Source organism: Nicotiana sylvestris, chromosome 4, assembly GCF_000393655.2.
Source record: "Nicotiana sylvestris chromosome 4, ASM39365v2, whole genome shotgun sequence".
Lineage (NCBI taxonomy): Eukaryota > Viridiplantae > Streptophyta > Magnoliopsida > Solanales > Solanaceae > Nicotiana > Nicotiana sylvestris.
This window is the reverse complement of record NC_091060.1, coordinates 1,058,320-1,081,662: the sequence shown is the minus strand read 5'-3', so window position 1 is coordinate 1,081,662 and position 23,343 is coordinate 1,058,320. Positions and strand designations below refer to the sequence as shown.

The 23,343-nt window shown below is 36.1% G+C and overlaps 1 protein-coding gene across 1 annotated transcript; it reads left to right on the top strand.

Annotated features, from left to right (window-relative positions):
- The first annotated feature begins 15,464 nt into the window (after nucleotides 1-15,464).
- On the top strand, nucleotides 15,465-16,432 carry LOC104215717 (probable calcium-binding protein CML36). The gene has a single exon (XM_009765577.2). It carries the CDS (start codon nucleotides 15,571-15,573, stop codon nucleotides 16,246-16,248), a length of 678 nt encoding a protein of 225 aa, XP_009763879.1. The 5' UTR covers nucleotides 15,465-15,570; the 3' UTR covers nucleotides 16,249-16,432.
- Nucleotides 16,433-23,343: the final 6,911 nt, after the last annotated feature.

The following is a 23,343-nucleotide window of genomic DNA, read 5'->3' as shown; positions in this document are numbered from 1 at the left end:
CAAACAGGCCCCTCCCAAAAGCAAAACCAAATAGCCCCCCCCCCCCCAGAAACCCAAAGTCAACTACCCCAAAGGGCCCAAAGAGGAGTCTGACAACGCACCAGATGGAGACCCACTCCACCCCTAAACATATCAACTCCCTAGTAGACCCTAATGATGATCCCTACTGTTCTACGTCTCCCCTACAAACGCACTCTGTGAAAAATCACTCCATGGAAACTCAAGAGCAAAATCTGAGAAAGCCAAAAATTGCAACTGATTTGACACCAACCATCAACTCAACCGAATTTTCCCCTAATCCTACAACCTGTGTATTAGACACAGGTTTCGAAGCATCGAACATGGGTGTCGATCCACTTCCATCATCAGTAAAAATTGTTGATTACCCTAATAACCCCCCATTTAATAATAACCCCAAAAGGGTTAGACAGAAAAAACCCAAAAATGAAATCCCTCCCAATCCCTGAGTCTTCTGACCTCCATTCCACCACCACCGGACCACACGCTGGCGCCCTGGCTGGAGATAGCCCTCCATGACCAGGTGTTGTGCTACAATTTTCAGCTGGGCAATCAGCCCATATCCCTCATCATCCAAAATCCGGCTCATTTAGCTAGAGTAACTGCAGAAGCGCTAAACAAGGGTTTGGGGATGTTTGGTGCTCAACTATGGCAGTCGATGGTGCTTCACAGCAACCTCAATCCCATGCAACAAATCAATGACCCACCCTCAATCCACAACATGATGTAGCAAATCTTCAACTTCATGCCCTTCTTCTCGGATCCGGCAATGACGAACCCCTATGCGACTCCTCAGTTCAAAGTTCTTCCACACTAGACACCCAGGACCCTTCATCTTTAACGCAAGAGAAATGGTACTCACCACCTCTGGAGAATATCTCGAAAGAGATAGTAGGTTCTTTCTTTCTTTCTTCCCTTCCTCTTTTTTCTTCTCTTATTTTTTTGGCTCTGCTTGGAGTAAGCAGTAGAGGTAGAGCAGAGACAGTAGAGTCTCTTTTTAGGCTCTATTTTTTTTTGCTATGTTTTTTCAGTTATAGATTTATAGTCTTATAGAGTAGAATTAATTGCATATAGACTTTAGTTTATGAATCTACTATGACTATCTATTGAGTTTTTAATTTTTGAATATCAAAATCCTTGGAAATCCTGAAGAACCACGAAGCTCTTACGGTGAAGGAAACAACGCCATCAGACAGCCAATCGAGAATAGACTCTCTATGGCTGGAGGCAGTACGAGTGGTGGAGTATAATGTAGACCACAACGAGACCCTAATCCTTCTATGCCCAAAGAGTCTAGCAAGATGTAGACAGAGCATGTCCTCCCATCAAAGCCAAGGTGTTCTGAACACTAACTCTAGTGATGAGATCCCAACCATCTCAACCCAGGGGAAGAGATGCGATGCCAACCTAGGGAAGGGACAAAGTATCGATGAGCAACCCCCCACATACCCCCACCCCCACCCCCCCCCCCCATCCACTAATAAATTTCATCATATGGAATGTTAGGGGGCAAACAGTGCTGAGTTCAAAAGGCATTGCTCAGAGATGGTGAAAATGCACAAACCTGCTATGCTAGTGTTGTTGGAAACGAAGATGGAGATCATAAAAAGCTCACAGAGGAACTGCAATATGACCTGCATATTCAGTTCCCAGCAGTAGGCCACTCAGGAGATATAGTAATCATGTGGAAAGAATCCTCCCTCTAGGTAGATGAAGTAGTAGTAACATCACAAGGCATTCATACAATGGTCAAGGTGCTCACTTCAAACCCTCCTTGGTTAATTTCTACAGTCTATGCTAGTAATTATATTGAGGTTAGAAAGACTGTGGGATAACTTGATCGATATTTCCAAGAATTTTAAGGGTAGTTGGTTTGTGGGTGGGGACTTCAATAAAGTCTTGAAAGCTAGGGACAAATTTGGGGGCAACCCCATCAACACAAATATGAGCAACTTATTTTGGAATTGTATTAACAATTGCCAACTTGTAGACCTAGGATTCAAAGGAAGCAAGTACACTTGGTCGAACAAGCATTACAAGAATAGGTCATGCCGCAAATATTACTCACTTTGATAGGACCCACTCTGACCACTGCCTCATGCTAGTCAAACTAAACAATAACACTCAAATAGTCTCCACCAAGCCCTTTAGGTTCGAATCCATGTGGTGCAGCCACCCTATGTTCCAAGCTCTCATCAGAGATTCCTTCCCACTCCAATCCACCTTAATCCCTTCCACCATAAGATTCAAAGAAAATGCAATCAATTGGAACAAACTCACCTTTGGCAATATTTTCCCAAAAAAAGAGACTGCTTGCCAGGATAGCTGGGATACAAAAATGCCCTAGCTATCAATCTAGCAATTTCCACTAAACCCTTGAAAACACTCTTATTTAGGAACTAGAATCAATCCTAAAAAATGAAGAAGATTTCTGGAAGCTAAAATCTAGAATAAACTGGCTCTCAAATGGTAATGCCAACACTAGATTCTTCCATACATCCACCCTTAACAGAAGAAGGAGAAACAGAGTCCTCTCCCTCAAGGATGATTCAAGGCCTGACAGTATGATCCCCAGGAAATCAAAGCTTCAACAGCCAAGTTTTTCCAAGAGCTCTACTCCACATCCCACTCTCAATCTCAAAGGTACACTATCACACATAGTTCTCATGGGCCCTCCCTTTTTGACATTCAAAAATCCACCATTGCAATGCTTCTCAGGGATAGTGAGATCAAAAGTGTCATCTTCTCCTTTAAGCCCTTCAAAGCTCCAGGCCCTGATGGCATGCACCCTTTCTTCTATCAGAAATACTGGGACATAGTGGGGAAGAATTTGATTCAATTCTGCAAAAAATGCTTTTAACAACAACAATGCACCCACTGATGAATAAGACACTCCTGTTCTTAATTCTAAAATGTCCCCAAGCATCCATGATTAAAAACTACATGTCCATAGGTTTATGCAACACTATTTACAAAACTGTGACCAAAATCCTAGTAAACAGTATTAAAACTTACATGTCCCACATCATTGGCCCTAGCTAAGTCAGTTTCCATTTCAACAGGAGAGCTTCAGACAATGTTATCATAGTCCAAGAATACATCACCCATTTTGAAAGATGAAAGGCAAATCACCTAACATGATCCTTAAGATAGACCTGAAAAAGGCCTTTGACATACTAGAATGGTCCTTCATTAAAGAGACCCTACATGTCTTCAACTTTCTCAATGTCACCATCAATCTTATTATGTCATGTGTCAGCTCATCCTCCATCTCCGTCCTTGTAATGGGGAACAAACAAATTCCTTTAAGCCCACCAGAGGCATCAGGCAGGGTGACCCTTTGTCACCCTACTTCTTCATTCTGTGTATGGAAAGACTCTCCAAGGCCATTAAAAAAATATCCAACAAAAGGAATGGTCCCCCATTAACATTAGCAGAACTGGCCCTAAGATATCCCATCTTTTCTTTGTTGATGATCTAACACTGTTTGCTACAGCTAACCAGAGTAACTACAATACAATCCTCAGTACACTCAATTCCTTCAATCATGCTTCAGGGCAGAAGATCAACCTTAGTAAGTCCAAAGTCTTTTTCAGTGCCAACTGCCAACCCCACCAAATGGAAACCATCTCCAACACCCTTGCCATCTAGGCATCAGCCAGCTTTAGCAAATGCCTTAGATTCTCAATTTTCCACAAAAGGCCCACCCACAATGATTTCCAATCATCATAGGCAATCTCCACACAAAGTTGCCTGGGTGGAAAATAAACATGCTTAATATGACTGGAAGGACTACCCTAGTAAAAGTCTCTCTTAACGTCATCCCCAACTATGTCATGCAATACATCAAACTCCCCTCCAAAACATCCAAAGAGATTGACAAATTCCAAAGGAATTTCATCTAGGGTACCACCACTGTCAAAAAGAAGAAGCACCTTGTTTTTCTGGGATACAATCACAAAATCTAAGGCACAAGGTGGCCTTGGAATCCAAAAGGTTGACTTGAAAAATAGAGCCATCCACTCAGGATTGGCATGGAGGCTCTACCAAAACCTATCCTCCCTCTAGGAAAAAACCTCTTATAGCCAAGCATTGTAATTGGAGACACCCTCCAAAAAATCAAAGTCAAGCACCTAGCAATGCATACTCAAAGGGTGGAAAACATGCATACAAGCCAAGAGATGGGTTGTCCACTCAAGGAACAGAGTCAGCTTCATCAATGACCCTTGGATCCCAAATCTCCCCTCAATCAGATCTATAATTAAAGGCCCTCTTACACAGGAGGACCTGGCCATAACAGTGGCATCAGTTTGCAACAATGGGAATTGGAATTTTTCTTCTATCTCCCTAAGCATCCCCCAAGCATCAAAATAACCATCATAAACACATTCATACCATCCAATCCTATAAAAGAGGACAAAATAGTCTGAGGAATCACCACCAATGGCATCTTCACCTCAAAGTCAACATACTCTCTACTGGATAATCTTGCCCAACATAAATGTGCAGACACAAGTAACAACTACTTGTGGATCTGGAAACTAAAAGTTCCAAACAAGATCAAGTCCTTCTTTTGGCTTCTCTTCCATGATAGGTTCCCCACTGGAGCCTTCCTCCACCATATTGGGATTCATCTAGATCCTAAATGCACTTCTGCAACCGGATAATTGAAACATCTACACACATCTTCTTTGATTGCCCCAATACAAAACTATTCTGGACAAACCTTGTCTCAGAGATAGGCCAACCACATAGGCCTTCCTAAAAAATAAACCCTTCAACAACATTATTAATTGGGAAGACCTACTCCCCTTCTACTTCTGGTAAAATTGGCTTTCAAGAAATAATAATCTCTTCAACAATAGGAAGGATATGGTTAATACAAAAGCTGCTCTGGCAAAAACAACAGAGTATATAACCATATTGATCAACAGAAAACCTACAAAAGAGATATCTGGGTCAAATGGACACCCCCTCTAACCAACACATACAAGCTTGGGAATCCTGGAAAGGAAGGAGTGGGAGTAGTCTTCAGAAATGAAAGTGAAAACTGGGTGCTGGGCTACATGGGAAGTATTCAACACACTACCAACACACAGGCGGAGATGCTCGCAATACTGAAAGGCCTGCAAATCGCTGAAGAAAGGTAGCTAACGCCCTTGGAAATAAACACAGACTCCACAGAGGTAATTAGAATGCTTAACAATGGAAACCTTGTCTTTGACTCAATTATCTTTGAATGCAGGTCAATCATCCAAAGACTAGGAGACGTGGTGGTGAAACAGGCTACAGGGAGACGAACAAAGTTGCTGACTTACTAGCAAAAGAGGGTGCCAAGATAGATTTTTTTGATACTATTCTTGTAACAGCAGTTCCTCCGGCGTTTGCTACATATGTTTTTTGGGACGACATCGCAGGAACTGATTTCTCAAGACAAGCTTTGGAATGTAATATTGATAACTATGGCCGCATAGAGGGGGAATTAGTATATCCCCCTGCTAACAATGCAAATGTTTTATGCCCTAATGGGTAGTATTTTTAATGAATTGCACCCTTTAACCCAAAAAAAAAGACATTCCCACCTTTGCATTTATACGTTTTGATTAATTTCCCTCTCTCACACACAAGATGTACAGGGAAGAATTTTCTACATGATGTGTTTAAAGTCGTGCCTTTATGTCCATATATATATGGTCATGATCAACAATATTATCTTTTATATTAATCTATAGTTAATTTGTAACCTTTCAACTAATAATTTTATAGTTTTACTCCCTTTGATTCACAATAAGTAACTAATTTGCCTTTTTATTTTGGTCCAAAATTAGTGTCCATTTATATAATCACAAAAAATTCAATTTGTTTTTTCAAAATTACCCTTATGTACGTATCCCTAAAAAATCTTTTACTCCTCACATTAAATTATGCTGCAATATTTAATTAAAAGTAGTTTAGTCACACTAACTATTTTTGTCTAGAATTTAATATTTCTTTAATAGGTGAGTAACAAATAGTAGAGGAGCATACGCTCAATCTTGAAAAATTTATACATGCAACTATGGGAATTTATAGACAAAGATAAGATCCACTTGTCCAAAATTTGATGTGAAATTAGAACTAAAATACTCCCTCTGTTCACTTTTAATTGTCAAGTATTTTAAAAATAAATTTTTATTTTACTTATCACTTTTTGCATATCAAGAGAAAAATAAATTATTTTTTGTTTTGCCCTTAGCATTAATTATTCATTCCAAATTCATTAAAACTATACACCAATTAATATGGATATTGATCACGCCCAACTCTAGTCCTAAAAAGGATAAGCGGTCGCTGCAAATATAATCCGGTCTAAAAGTCCGGAGTCGAATCCCACAGAGAACTAAGGCTTAGCTATATCTGTTTAATATCACTAAAAAGACAAGTTTGAACAATTTTCTAAATTATAAAAATTGAGATTTATATTTCTAACTAATTAACTAGCAAATACTAGAAAACGGTAAAATTATCAACTAACGAGACAAAGGGTTGGAGACTAAATTAAGGAGGTCTAGAGTTATGATTTTTCCAATTGTTGGAATCCTTCTAGCTATGTTCCCTACAATTTTTCCAATGTATTCTCTACTGATCGTGAGCACTTTAGGTGTCGTAATTCTCTTTCGAGCAACTACAACAATTTACTAGACATATTCTCTCGAACTACGCTAGTTGGCTTTACCTAACCGCTCATTATGACTACGTCAAGGCTTTGTTATTTCTAAACCTACCTTTAAACCCGCTGTATTGAATTCTCACATACGTTAGGAGTGACGTTGTTCAACAATCACCTAAATATGTATCCTTTCTTAAGCAACACATAATAAATAGGCACAGTCAATCGATGGTCATTCAATCATCAATAATAAACACGTAGTTGAACAAGTAGAGAAATCTAACGGCTCAATTATATAAAAACATAACAAGAATTTATCCTACAAAAGGTTCTATCAAAACCCTAGATAACAATTTAGCTATTCATAATAGTATGTAAAACTACAATACTAAAAATCATAACCAACAATGAAAAATAGGAAGAGGAAGGAAAAACTCGTTGAAGAATTCCCCGCCTTGCTTCTATTGTGTTCTTGACTCCTTAGGTCGAATCATCAGTCTCCTTAGCCTTCTTAGGTCTAATATTTATGTCAAAAGTGTGTCCAACTCCTAAAATACCGTTTTTCCATGTATATATACGCCCAGACAATTATACTTTCTTCTATGCGAAAAAGGACAATATTTCACGTCTGGACTGCCGTGGCCGCGGTCAACCGCGGTACGAGCGCGGTACATTGCAAGGCTACTATTTCTGCCGCGTCAGGTCCGCGATCGCGGTTTCGAGCGCATTTTTCACCCTGTTATATTTGGAATTTGGAAAAATGTAAAACATAAAAGCTGTAGCACTTTGAGCTAGCTTTCCAACTACATATTGTGGGGCTTAAATTGAGTTCTGAAAAAAAGTTATGTGCATTTTACTAGACAGTGCGCAATATGCCTACTCGATTCTTCGTTTTGTTGCTCTATCATCCGTTGATCCCCGAATATGATCCCGGTTTAATTCCTTGGGTTTTTACTCAGACTTCAAAGCTCCAAATCACTTAAATTCATTCCATAACATCTACATAGCTCGGAATCAATCCTACAAGGCATAAAACACACAATTAGTGCAAGACATTAGCGATTAAAGCTCAAACTCAATTAAAGTGCAGTAAATTTGAGTGTAATAAGCGACTAAAATACGCAATTATAGCCTATCATCAACACCCCACACTTAAACTATTGCTTGTCCTCGAGCAATCAAACTGCACTTTTTTTGTAGACACGACATTTTTAAACAATTCTCCTAACTCATCACACCAAGAGTATTTAAAATAGACTAAGCACAAAAACGTAACATCTTCACCTCAAGATTTGACTCACAAGTACCATGAATTATTCACAACTCACCCACTTACTCTAACATAGAGGTCACTGACATTACCTTTCCTTCATGAATCAAGTGCCCTCACACAACAAAAGAGAGTAGTTCCACACAATAAAATTTAAGAACACTTAGGAAGTCAAGATAGAAAGAATTCACTCACTCTCAGAAATAACATTCATATGCCACAAAAGATGCACCATAAGCTTGCCCGTAATGTACTACTCTACTAATCGAGCTCATTCAATCTAGGATCAATTAGGACTTTATTTGGTTGTAATGTAGGCTACGGGAGGGGTAAAGTACATTTAAATATAAGAGTGACTACACATCCCTAGGCGCTTTAATACATATATTTTAACATTCAAACCACATACTTATGTCAAACCAAAACTCCACCTTCACATCAATGTATATTACCCCATTATTCTTTAAGCACATTTACATAAAGAGCCACCACTTATCAAGGAATTATTTTTTTCACAACAATGCAACTATTTTTTTTTAATTCAAGTGGCTTTTACTTTTTTTTCAAAATAGTGCATCTTTCTCCTTATTTCATTAGTTCCACTCAAAAGCCAAACTAACACCCCACACTTTAACTTTTACACAATTCATAATAATTCAAGTGCTCATGAGAGGTTAAAAGGTTCAAATAGATGATTAATTCAAACAAATGGGTAAGGCTTGTAATGTGGTTGCCAAAGAAACAAGATTACAGGCTCAAAGGGGTTAACTACGATACATAACAATTAAGTGGGTAAAATATATATATCTGGCTCAACAAAGAAACGCCTATATCACTTCCAAGACTGAACAAAACTACTATTTTGCTTTGCAAACACACAGGGCAAGTTCTAGGCATCAAATGCAATGCACAGAATATAACAAATACTTACACACACATGACACATAACTCAATCAGGATTGGTTTCATCAAGACACTCTAGTCAAAGCAGTTAAGAAAGGTTAAGATCATACAATTTAAGGTACTTATACAAGAGTCCAAAACTGAGCTTAAGCGTCACAACCAAAGTACTCACTATTCTCAAGGCATAACAAAGTCAAGAGATATTGCTTCATTTCAAAACACAACACAATAGTCCTATTCCTAAAAAAAACTAACTACACCTGGTTCAAATAAAACACTTGGAAAAGAACCGTGGTTTAAAGAAAAACCAAGGGATTGCTACACTAACTAACAAAAGAATTTTTTTTTGTTTTTTTTTTCTTTAGACTTAAATCCCTTAAGAAAATTGTCTAATAGATCCATTGTCCCCAATGCACACCATACTAATAAGAGGGTAAAAGAAACTTCCTAGTAGGCCAAAGGCCGAAGCACTAGCAGCTCATATGGTACTTAGATTTCTCCCAAGTTTGGTCCTTCGTGCGGGTACCTCACACTTAGTTCCAACCATTTGGTTTGTTGTTGCATCCTTCCAATACCTTTGCTTTCCATGCTCCTAGAAAATAAAAAATTGACACTACAAAAATAATATAATAAAAAAAATTAAAAAAAAGCAATAAAGTTGGGTTGCCTCCCAACAAGCACTTGATTTAACGTCGCGGCACGACGCAAAGCACTTTTTGCCTCCACCTCGAGCTTATGAATTGAACCCCCAATTTGGCATCAAGTTTTCGGCTATGTTCCAGGGGTGGAGCAACAAATCTAATTGGCCCAAGCAACCATTGTACTATTCTACACTTCTTGGCTTTTAGATGAGGTATGTAGTCTTGACTTTCTGGCAAGAAGAATTCCAGACTGTAGGCACCTTGTTCCTCATTCCTTGACTCCTCAATCGGCTCAGATGACTCTATTTCCATATCATCATCCAAGCCCAATGTGGAAAAATGTTTGGAGTGAGGACCAATGCGCTCAAACACATGAACTTTAGGACTTTCAACATCCTCAACATCAATAATACTAGAATCAACAAAATTTGTATCCTCAAAGTCCTTGGCTGACTCTAGTCTCACTTCTTAAACATCGACATCCTCAAATTGTAGTTGGCTAGGTTGTTGATGTTCTACTCTGACCTCCTTAATTAACACCTCAAATTCATACTCTTCTTGGCTACTATCCCCAATATTGGCTTGTTGAGCATTAATATCTCCAACAACTTGACTCAATTGAGCCTCCAAATTGCGAATAGTTGCCTCCTGCCTCTCTATCTGCAGTTGTTTCTCATTATTTTGTGCCAAAAGGCACTTTAACATATCTTTGATCTCCTTTAGGCCAGCATCCCCAGGTTCTTTGTTCCTGTTAACTTCACAAGAAAAGGTAGAACCATCATAATAAGGGGTTGGGGAAAGATAAGAAATATAAGCACAACCATAAAAGTGACCATTTTTACCACCACACACATCACACACATTCCACAAATAAGATTGAGTTGGTGCACATAACTCGCTCTCAGGAACATTTGGAAAATTTTGTCACGGGTGATTTCCTTTACAATATGTATGGAGATCAATAGTAAAATTATCTACACCTAAATTTCCATAATTCCAAGATGTCATGTTTCTCAAATCAATATCTATAAAAAATATAGAAAAACAAAACAAAATAAAAGTTCAAACTCGAAACCTAGCAATATGTACAGTTACAACTACACCGTTAGTTCCCCGGCAACGACGCCAAAATTTGATCACGCCCAACTCTAGTCCTAAAAAGGATAAGCGGTCGCTGCAAATATAATCCGGTCTAAAAGTCCGGAGTCGAATCCCACAGAGAACTAAGGCTTAGCTATATCTGTTTTAATATCACTAAAAAGACAAGTTTGAACAATTTTCTAAATTACAAAGATTGAGATTTATATTTCTAACTAATTAACTAGCAAATACTAGAAAACGGTAAAATTATCAACTAACGAGACAAAGGGTTGGAGACTAAATTAAGGAGGTCTAGAGTTATGATTTTCCCAATTGTCGGAATCTTTCTAGCTATGTTCCCTACAATTTTTCCAATGTATTCTCTACTGATCGTGAGCACTTTAGGTGTCGTAATTCTCTTTCGAGCAACTACAACAATTTACTAGACATATTCTCTCGAACTACGCTAGTTGGCTTTATCTAACCGCTCATTATGACCACGTCAAGGCTTTGTTATTTCTAAACCTACCTTTAAACCCGCTGTATTGAATTCTCACATACGTTAGGAGTGACGTTGTTCAACAATCACCTAAATATGTATCCTTTCTCAAGCAACACATAATAAATAGGCACAGTCAATCGATGATCATTCAATCAACAACAATAAACACGTAGTTGAACAAGTAGAGAAATCCAACGGCTCAATTATATAAAAACATAACAAGAATTTATCCTACAAAAGGTTCTATCAAAACCCTAGATAACAATTTAGCTATTCATAATAGTATGTAAAACTACAATACTAAAAATCATAACCAACAATGAAAAAGAGGAAGAGGAAGGAAAAACTCGTTAAAGAATTCCTCGCCTTGCTCCTATTATGTTCTTGACTCCTCAGGTCGAATCCTTAGTCTCCTTAGCCTCCTTAGGTCTAATTTTTATGTCAAAAGTGTGTCCAACTCCTAAAATACCGTTTTTCCATGTATATATACCAAGTAGAGTCGGGCCCAAACAATTATACCTTCTCCTACGCGAAAAAGGACAATATTTCACGTCTGGACCGCCGCGGTCGCGGTCAACCACTGTACGGGCGCGGTACATTGCAAGGCTACTGTTTCTGCCGCGTCAGGTCCGCGGTCGCGGTTTCGACTGTGTTTTTCACCCTGTTCTGTTTGGAATTTGGAAAAATGTAAACATTAAAGTTGTAGCTCTTTGAGCTAGCTTTCCAACCATATATTGTGGGGGCTCAAATGGAGTTCTGAGCAAAAAGTTATGTGCATTTTACTAGACAGTGCGCAATATGCCTACTCGATTCTTCGTTTTGTTGCTCTATCATCCGTTGATCCCCGAATACGATCCCGGTTTAATTCCTTGGGATTTTACTCAGACTTCAAAGCTCCAAATCACTTAAATTCATTCCATAACATCTACATAGCTCGGAATCAATCCTACAAGGCATAAAACATATAATTAGTGCAAGACACTAACGATTAAAGCTCAAACTCAATTAAAGTGCAGTAAATTTGAGTGTAATAAGCGACTAAAATACGCAATTATAGCCTATCATCAGATATCATGGTAAATTATGCACTTTATATATTATTTTTTAAAGGGCGTGTAAAGTCCAAAGTGGACAAGTAAAAGTGAATGGAGGGAGTAATTTAGAAGTTGAAATTTATCCAATTGTAGAGCATAAATTTAAAGAGTTTAACTTTTGAAAAGGAGTGAACATTGATTTCAGGTGACATTAGAATTATCACTTAGGTGCAGCAGAGTTTCTATCCTACCAAAAGGTCGTTAAAAAGTGGACAACAGTTATTATGACTGAATTTTAGAGATAATTCTATATTAAAGAAAAACGAGAAGGGGGTTCAAAAAAAAAATATTGCACGGAATTGAACCCATGACCTTAAGTAAATTTTGAACCCCTTTGACCACTAAACTACACTTTTGGATTATGTTAAGGGGGTTCAAAACTTAATATATAGAGGTAAAAAATAGATTTTGCTTATATATACAATGTAATTTTTCGGCGAAGGATGAACTCCTTGCGCCCCTAAATCCACCCCGGGAACTAACTACATATATAATTCTTAATAATCAAATGAATTTCTCATATAAGAACATTATTGACATGATTGGTTTGACTTCTGTTTGATAAATCATAAAATAAAAGAGAAACAACGTACTTAATTCTAACAATTAAACAATTAGTGAAAGACTAAAAAATATTGGGAGGGAATGAATTGATACCCACACCACCAAGGCGTTGAATTAAACATCAATATAGACCTCATCTTTTTTTCTCTCTAGAATCTTTACTTTTATATAAAGTTTCATGGTCTGAATTTCTTCTCTCCACTATAAATGGATGAGTTTCTTGGATTCCTTGTCCACCTTTTACCTTAATATATTTTGTTTCTTGTCTTTTATTGATCATAGAAGAGATCTAAAGACGTGTAGTTAGACATAGAGGTGACCAACGAGGGTCGTGGTGAAGGTGTAAGTACTCCTTCATTCTAAACCAGAAGTTTCAGGTTCGAGTTTTGTGTATGGAGTCGCCTTTGTTAGGAGCGCTTTATCCCCAATGTGTGATTTTCCCGCACGAATCCGGATTTAGTCGGGCCCAATGCGAGTAACTGACACCAGACATCGGATGGAAACTAAAAAAAAAAAAAGACATAGAGGCGGATTGGTCGATTTGTCCCTGGTAATTTCAAAAAAATATATGTATATATATTTTAATGACATTTATATATTTTGATTGACATCAAAAGACTCAAAGTTTAGGCAGTTGCATTAGTCGATTTGGTGAGACACAATTTGACTTTTAGTGCATTGTCTAGGTTCGACTTTCACTTCAGTATTTCCTCAAATTCTTATTTGATAGTGGTGTCCCCACCAATTTTAAATCCTGGGTCCATCTCTAATTATACACGTATTCCTAAATAAGTTTCTGAAAGTAAACGACAAGTTTTAAATCTTAACGCAAGCAAGATATATTTTGTTGAATTAATCTTTTTTGCTATTATCAAAACGAATTGAGAAGATTCATGTAACTATTCCAAACCATCTAATATTGGTTAGGGATTAAGGTATAGTGATTGCATTCTTTTTGTGGAAGAAAAGTAAATTGTAACAATCTAATGGGCCTAAGTGGGAAATAATATAGTAGTTGTTTTTAGGGAAAATGACATTGTATAGTTGCTCTCAAAATAATAGCCGAAAAATATATATTTTCTGTATATCTTTACATTATGTATGTTATATACAAAAATTATACAAATTTTATATATTTTTTCGATTACTAAATATAAATAATTTCTGGCGCGGGATAAAAGTGAAAAATCCCTTATTTTTACTTATATGCATTTGTATCGGTTTCTCCATATTTACTGAAAAACAGAACGAGAGAATCCTATTCTAACACAGTTTTTAAATAGAAAAATTAACTAAATTTGGAAAGTTAAATTGTATTTGGCAGAACCTGTTCTTTCTCTTTAAGAAGAAAGTAAATTGGACCTTTTACCCAGCTAAGTACTACTTACTTAAAATACCAACGAGGGTTATTCAGAGATTATAATTTTGAGATTATTATTTCACATTTAATGTGAATAGTTAATATCATCATTTTGATATAAAATTTATATTGATATTAGTTAATATTTATAACTAATCATGAGATAAATACAATTTTATTTTTTATTCCGAAATTATAATCATAATCTCGGTGACCAAAGTTCAAACAGCCTCTAACCAAGTTTAGTCTTAATAAGAATGATTAAGTTTAGGGTGTGAAACTTCAATATTTATAAAGAAAATGAAAAAACACGAGAAACTTTCATTATCGCTCCTTTGAAAGGATAATATTGATACTTTATATATATTTAACTTATATATATATATATATATATATATATATATATATATATATATTGTTTATTAAACTTCCTGCCAAGTGAAACACATTCATAAAATGATAGGGAAAGAACAATTATCGATAAACTCTATTAGTTTTACACGGATAATATATAGTACTAGATAAGATTATTAGATATGTACTTCCTTCGATCCAAAATAAGTGATTTTTTATCTGTTTTTATAGAGATTAAGAAATTCACCTTTTAACATTAATTAGCAATAAAATTGACCATATTAACCTTTGCTACTCTTCACATAAATATTCCTAACACTTACTCCAACACTATTTATTTCAAGAGAAAAAATAATTAATTTATTCTTGAAATCTGGAAAAATCACTTATTTTGGACACAAAAAAGACCAAAAAATTATTTATTTTGGACCGGTAGGAGTAAATATTATTATGTTTTTATTTTTCACCAAATATCCGATACACACATTAAAACTTTAATTAATTTGGATTTGCGTCGCGTAGAATTTATAAAAGAAAAAACTCTTCCTATCAAAGAAGAATTTTCATCTCGAATTCGAGAAATCTGGTTAGTGATGGATTAATTTAATCAATCTAATCAACAACAACAACAACAACCCAGTATAATCCCACTTAGTGGGGTCTGGGGAGGGTAGTGTGTACGCAGACCTTACCCCTACCCCGGGGTAGAGAGGCTGTTTCCAAATAGACCCCCGGCATCCTTCCCTCCAAGAACTTCCCACCTTGCTCTTGGGAGACTCGAACTCACAACCTCTTGGTTGGAAGTGGAGGTTGCTCTTGGTTAATCAATCTAATCATATAACATATATCTGGTAATGGATAATTAGTTACTAATGATAATCTTAATTGATTTTAGACTATCCTAAAACAAATAAAAAACTAAAAAACAAAAAATGCTCCAGAGTATGAGGAGAGTATTTGCAAACTACCAAACAAAACAACCCTCCAATAAATACTCTTCAAATCTTCTCTTTCTCTCTCTACGAAGCTTCCTCGAAGCTTACTATGGATTCCTACTCTTCCCTCCATTTAACCTCCGCTCCTTCCTCTTTCTTTCCTCGCACCAACTCTCTTTTCTCTCTGCAAATTATTAACAATGAAGCTCATCAAAAACTTGCCCAAAAAGTTTTTCAAGTCCAAAAAAAACCGCTCCATTTCCCGATCCGATGATCCGTCTTTCAGCTCTGGTACAACAACGTCGGAAAATTCTCTTGACAAGCCGTACACCGGCATCTCTACACCTACGAGCGTCCTGCCGACGACGTTATCCAACGAGATCTCCGCTGACGATTGGTCGTCGGAGGAGATTTCTAACTCAGGCGTCTACTCTGACCTAGTCCAAGCATTTTCACTCATCGACGGCGATGGCGATGGTAAAATAAGGAAGGAACAGCTCGAGGCTATTTTGAGTCGAGTTGGCGGTAAATCGCCGCCGAGTGAGGAGGAGCTGATATCGTTGCTGAATGAAGTGGATAAGAACGGTGATGGATGTATAAGTCTCGAGGATTTTGGGATTATTAGCTCGGCGTTTGAGCTGCCGGAGGAGATGACGGCGGAAGATGGCGGAGATGAGATGAGAGATGCGTTTGATTTTTTTGATGCTGATCACGACGGGAAAATAACTGCCGAGGAATTGTTCAACGTGTTTAGAATGATCGGAGATGCGCGGTGCACGTTAGAGGATTGTAGGCGCATGATAAGAAGCGTGGATAAAAATGGAGATGGGTTCGTGTGCTTCGAGGACTTTTGCCTTATGATGGAACAGCAGAGATGAAAAGAAAAGAGTCATTTTTTTTTGTTTTATTTGGGAAAATGCGTTTGTGTTTAATCAAGGGTTGGGATCAATTAAGACTCTTGATTGGGTTAATCTAACGGCTAGGATTGATCTATATTTGGAAGTTTTATCGAGCTGTCTATATTATTATATATAAAATGAGAACAAATTCCATCCTTTTTAACCCATGATATATTAAGCATTGGATGCTATATATCTCCTTCCATTATATAATTACTAGCATAATATTGTTCCTTTTTGGGATCTTTTCTTATTTCGATATAATTTATAAATATATTTGTGTGGCCGGAAAATATTTAAATTAGATTATTTTTTAATATAATACTTTTTTTGATACAAAGTAACAAGAAAATAGTATTAAATAAATTGATATATATATATATATATATATATATATATATATCATGCTATATTATAAGTATGAAGCCACAATCTAAAGATTGAAAGTGTTACAATATATATGTCTCTTGTAATCCTGATCATTTAATTTGTATACACCGAGAGTTAAAATTTTGTACACTATCAAGTTAAAGGAACCGCAACAATAAATAATTATGCTTAGTAAGTATAATTTATTTATTTGAAAAGTAATGTAAATAATATATTATAACAATATACATATAACTTAGATATGAGTTGAGCTTAATAAAAGAAGTGATAATTTATATAATGAATTTAATTTGTTCGGGATGAGGCACAATTATTATTGTAATACTGAAGGCTTAAAGGTTCTTCATATTTAAGGTCAATTGTTTACCGTGATTTATTTTATAATTCGGATATAGAAATTCTTAGTTGGATTTATATAATCTTCGATATAAAGAATACCAAAATTGTTTTAATATCATAACTGTAAGTCAGCCTACTAGTGATATTGTCCGCTCTGAGCCTAGGCCCTCGTGAATTTAAACGCATCACTAAAATCTAAGGCTTGTTAACTTATATACCAGCATTCCTCTTGTTTTTGTCGATATAGAACTCTATCTAAAGTCTGGGACGTTACAATAATTCTAATATTGTTTTATACTGAATTCTATATGAGATACTAATATCAGTATTAGCAATATTTGGATATATAACATCAGTAAAAAGAATATTAGCACGTACTTAACAATTCTAGGATTATTAATCTTAATATTACAATATGACCCTGACATAACTTTAACTAAGAGCCAAACGAATATATAATTTAAATTCTAAGTCTAAAGGATAGATCATTAGATTTGTGAATTTCCTTTTCAAAGTAAGATGAGTGGTTAAATCTGTCGGGAAAACGATAAGATCAAAGAAAATTGTCATATCATATGCTTATCTTTTACTATCCACATGTAACTATATACTAACTCATTATCTCAAACAATGTTTGGGAAATTTACGTATTGTTCAATCACAAGACATTACATACTTTTAATATTGGTGTATGTACGTAGAATTTTGCGCAAGCGATGTCAGCATATTTGATATTTAGTTTCTATTATTTTGCGCTAAATAATGGCGTGCATAGTCCAACCACAAATTTATTGGGTCTGTTCGATCAAAGCAAATAATACGTGCTATAGCCTTGAGCTGCAACAGAAACATATTGTCCACTTTGATCCAACAGATCTCACGTATCATGCCAAAATGATACGTGTGTTGTGAACTTATACTACTATGTCTTGCATAGTGCTTCAATTTTCTTTCGTCTAGTCTTTACGATGTACTCCCTCCGTTTCAAATTAGATGGGGTACTTTTTTTTTAGTATGTTCCAAAATAAATGACACATTTCTAAATTTGAAAATAATTCAACTTTAAACTCTTCATTTTACCATTTTACCCTTAATGATAAGCTTTTATAACCACATAAATGTCATGGCCCCACAAAGTTTTTACCCCTTAAGCTTTTAAGACCACAAGTTTTAAAAGTATTTTTTTTAAACTCCGTACCGAGTCAAACTATCTCATCTAAATTGAAATGGAGGGAATAGGATTCACAGACGATATTATATGGGCCGCTTCTTTCAAAATTTGCCAATCTAGAAATATGTCAGTTCTTTATTTTGACCCGCCCTTTGTCAAGGATGTCATATATAGGGGCGGATGCAGTGTGTTTATGACGTGTTCAATTGAACTCATAACTTTCAACGTATAGTACAAATTTATATATAAAAATTTATTAAAATAGCAAAAAGTAGATATGAACCTATAACTTTAAAATATTGTGAATTCAATGTAAGATAATTAATCCACACCCATAGCAGAGATTAAAATACAAGCATAAACATAATCTTGGGTTAGAGTCTAAGGAAGCGTACCATTAAATTCCATGGATTCAGCAGCGACACTAAACGGCGATTAAGTCTGAGACCAACTTCCACAATCCACTAGTTACGCTCTCTCACAACCCGGAGAACTTGACTGATGGGACATCTACCGTTACCACGTATTCAAGAGGCAGAATACGCTAGGGTTTTCTAATAGCTAGGGAAAGGGGGGTTGGCCTCTATTTATAAAGAGTGTCTACCCATCACAGACCAATAGTTATTAGGCCCCACTTATCCACACACACAATATTTAATATTAGGACTTTTATTTATCCACCACTTGGGCCAAGTCACTATCCTTCCTTTCAGGCTATAACCAATTAGCGTTAGTCCAAATTCCAACATTCTCCAACTTAGACGCCAACGTTAATTGAGGACAAGAATACAATTTTAAATATTTGAGTTTTTAAGAAAGCCATTTTGAAAAAGGATTTTAGACTCAAACTGTGGCCACACTACTCACATAGCCAAGGATAGAATGACCCATATAACAATCCATTCACTCTCAATAGAAAAGGCTAACAATGAATCGTAGCAGACATCGCACCATTTTAAGGTATGAATTCTATCTACGACCACATATGCTAGAATTTTCATCAACATGGATCAAACATGTGTGCTAAGCATTTTATCTTTCTAATCAAGGTGAATAGATTCACACCTCTTAGAAAGAAATAATCCTCCAAGTGATATTATAACCATATCACCTCAGGAGACTCCAAGTGACACAAAATTATATCACCTCAGGAGGATTCCCTTGTGCCTTACCCAGGATAATCAAGGCAACAAGCAGCAAGACTCAGTGATATCATGAGTTTATGCAATGTCCAATTGGAAATAAAAATAAATAAATAAATTATCATGTTAGTCATAAGCATAACATATATCAAATAACACAAGCTTGCATAAAAATAGAATTTATTGAAAGCAATATCCTAGTCAGCAATTACAAAGTAACTCCCACTGACTAAAGCACATCAAAAGACTCTAAAACACTCATATTTTCAGCATGTTCATTAAACACTACAGGCCTAAGACCTTTAGTCAAAGGATCAGCCAACATAGATTCTGTGCTAATATGCTCAATGCATATATCACCTTATTTTACCATGTCTCTAACCTTAAGAAACTTAAGGCTAATATGCTTAGAGCCTCTTGTTCTCTTGTTATTCTTGGAGAAGAACACAGTTGCACTATTGTCACAGAAAATAGTCAATGACTTAGATATAAAATCCACAATTTGCAATTTAGTAAGAAAATTCTTCATCCAGACAACATGTGAAGCAGTCTCAAAACAAGCAATAAACTCAACTTCCATTGTAGATGTTGCAGTGATGCTTTGCTTCTCACTTTTCCAAGAAATAGCACCTCCACCCAACATAAAAATATACCCAGAAGTTGATTTCATAGTGTCTTGACAACCTGCAAAATCAGAATCTGAATATACTAGAAGATCCAGGTCATCAACCTTTTTGTACACAAGCATGAAGTCTTTGGTACGTTGTAGATATTTCATCACTTTCTTTGCAGCCACCCAATGTGCCCACCCAGTATTAGAAGAAAATCTTCCCAACATGTTAACAGCAAATGCATTATCAGGCCTTGTACAAACCTGTATGTACATCAAACAACCAACAACACTTGCATATGGCACATCTTTCATTGTTCTCATTTCAACTTCATTTTTCGGACATTGATCTTTACTAAGTTTATTCCCTTTTACAAGTGCAACACCAGGTCTACAGTCTTGCATATTGAAAGTTTTAAGAACACTCTCAATATAGGAACGCTGTGATAAACCCAATAAACCATGTGACCTATCTCTCTTAATTTCTATCCCAAGAACAAAAGAGACTTCACCAAGATCTTTCATATCAAAAGACCTAGACAAAAACTGTTTGGTCTCATTCAACAAGCCCAAATCATTTGTGTCAAGCAGAATGTCATCAACATAGAGAACCATGATAATGAAATTATCAGTAGCTATTTTAAAATAAACACATTCATCAAGCTTATTCTCCACAAATCTAAATTTTGTAATAATTTCATCAAATTTCAAGTACCACTGTCTGGAGGCTTGTTTAAGCCCATATATGGATTTGTTAAGCTTACACACTAGATGTTCTTTACCAGCTTCTTTAAACCCTTCAGGTTGAATCATGTAAACTTCTTCAAGTAGACTCCCATTCAGGAAAGCAGTTTTAACATCCATCTGGTGCAATTCTAAATCAAAATGAGCCACAATAGCCATCACAATTCTAAATGCATTCTTGGATGAAACAGGAGAAAATGTTTCTTTATAATGAATACCTTCTTTCTGAGTGTAACTCTTAGCAACCAACCTTGCTTTATAACGGTATATATTTCCCTTAGAGTCTCTTTTAGTTTTAAACACCCATTTGCAATCAATAGGTCTAAAACCTTCAGGCAATTCAACTAACTCCCACACTCCATTGTGTTCCATGGAGCGCATTTCATCTTTCATTGCCTCACGCCATTTATCAACAAATGGAGAGGAAATAGCTTGAGCATATGATAAAGGATCAGTCAGCTCTCCAGTATCACTAAGATTTTCAGTCACATACACTATAAAATCATCAGAGATGGCAGACCTTCTTTCTCTTTGTGACCTGCTGAGTGGTTCATTGTGTACATTTTATTCAGGAACTATGGGATCTACGTCGTTGTTCCCTTGATTCTCCCCCTCATGAATAGGTTGGTTTACCACCTTTTTCATGCATAACATGTACAGGGACAATGACTTCCTTCTCTTTCAATACAATTTCCTTGCCACATGAACAATCACAATCACAAACATCATGCTTAGCAAGATCGTTGTTTAATCTTGAGTTTATATATATGAACTGCCATTCGTTTTGACACTGGATCATGGATGCAATTTTCATGACACCCGTAAGATAATTAATCCACACCATAACAGAGATTAAAACACAAGCATAAATATAATCTTGGGTTAGAGTCTAAGGAAGCGTACCATTAAACTCCATGGATTCAGCAGCGCCTGAGACCAACTTCCACAATCCACTAGCTACGCGCTCTCACAGTCCGGAGAACTCGACTGATGGGACGTCTACCGTTACCACGTATTCAAGAGGCAGAATACACTAGGGTTTTCTAATAGCTAGGGAAAGGGGGGTTGGCCTCTATTTATAAAGAGTGTCTACCCATCACAGGCCAACAGTTATAGGGCCTCACTTATCCACATACACAATATTTAATATGAGGCCTTTTATTTATCCACCACTTGGGCCACGCCACTATCCTTTCAAGCTATAACCAATTAACGTAAGTTCAAATTCTAACATTCAATGCTAAAACCTTGAAAGCTAAACCCATAAAATTTAAATTCTGAATCCGCTTCCGGTCATATATGATCTCAAATTTAGGTATAAGTTGATGTTTGTGTATAATAAGAGTCCTATTTCTTGACAAAAAGAACTTGAAGCCACATGGTCAAATGGACTAACCAGGAATATAAATGCTCCTAGATTTATCCATGTCACATGCTGGCATGTTCTGCAATTAGCAAAAAGACTTGATAATTGGCCAAGCAAATATCTAGGAACAACTGCAATGATCTTGGAGATTTCATTTAGGGTCGTAAATAAACAATATAATAATGATAATTTGACCTAACCTCGAAACGGTAAGGTTTTTTTTCCACAAATTGAGATGCAAAAAGCTTTAAAGTTTTATTTAAGTTGTATGCGCAATCAGTAACAATAACAATAAATTCAGTATAATTTTATGAGTGGAGTCCGATAATAATAGTGTATATACAAACCTTATTCCTATTTTGAAAAGACATAGAAGTTATTTTGGGTAGACCTCCAGCTCAAAGAATATATGCACCGATAACATAATAAATATTTTACAACATCAATGTAAATTATGTTATATATATGTTACTATTTACTACTTTACTTATGTTAGGTTACCGATCAATATTATTAAATATAGTTATCTTTTATCGTTAAAGTAACCTGAAGTTAAACTCAATTTCCAATTATTTCCCATAAGGATTTTACGTACCTAATCAATTTGTTTATAGGTTCACATCTTCTTAATTACGTTACTTCTAATTGAACAGTTGAAAATATTTTATTAGCATGACTGAACATGCTGCCCCCATACGCAACTGTGATAATATAATAACATGGTTTAATATTTTCATAATGCTGATAATTAAGAGGTCGTACGAATGAATGAGAGAATGTCTAAGAATAATTTGTAGTTGAATTAAATAATAAGATATATTTTTTTTTGGTAATTATATATTTATATTTCATCAAAAACTCAATTTACAACCATCACAGCACTTCCGAAATAACAACAGTTTGGACATTAGTCCCAAACTTACTGGCGCTCACTACACAAATTCCTCTTATATACTGATCTACTGACTATGGATAGAAGTTTAGTGATTGCATACAGTTTTCCAATCTTTTAATTCTACGAGCTCTCACATGTATTTCTTTTATCAGCTGCTTTGTCTTTGAGCCTTGAAGATTCTTGCATTCATTTCCTGCCACAAATGATATACTCCACCAGCTAGTACCATCCTGTATAGTTCCTGTTGAGCAACTTTTCCTTTTGCATTCTCAATTACCCATGTTACTTCATGCTTCCAGTTCCCCACATCCCTTTTTATGCATTGCCATACTAGCAGTTTAGACCACAGTTGTTCAACTTTGCATATTCGCACTCAAACAGTAAGTGATCAATATCTTCATTCTCTTTTTCACGTAA

Coding starts and splice junctions, on each gene's coding strand:
- LOC104215717 (XM_009765577.2), top strand. CDS start 15,571: ATGAAGCTCATCAAAAACTTGCCCAAAAAGTTTTTCAAGTCCAAAAAA.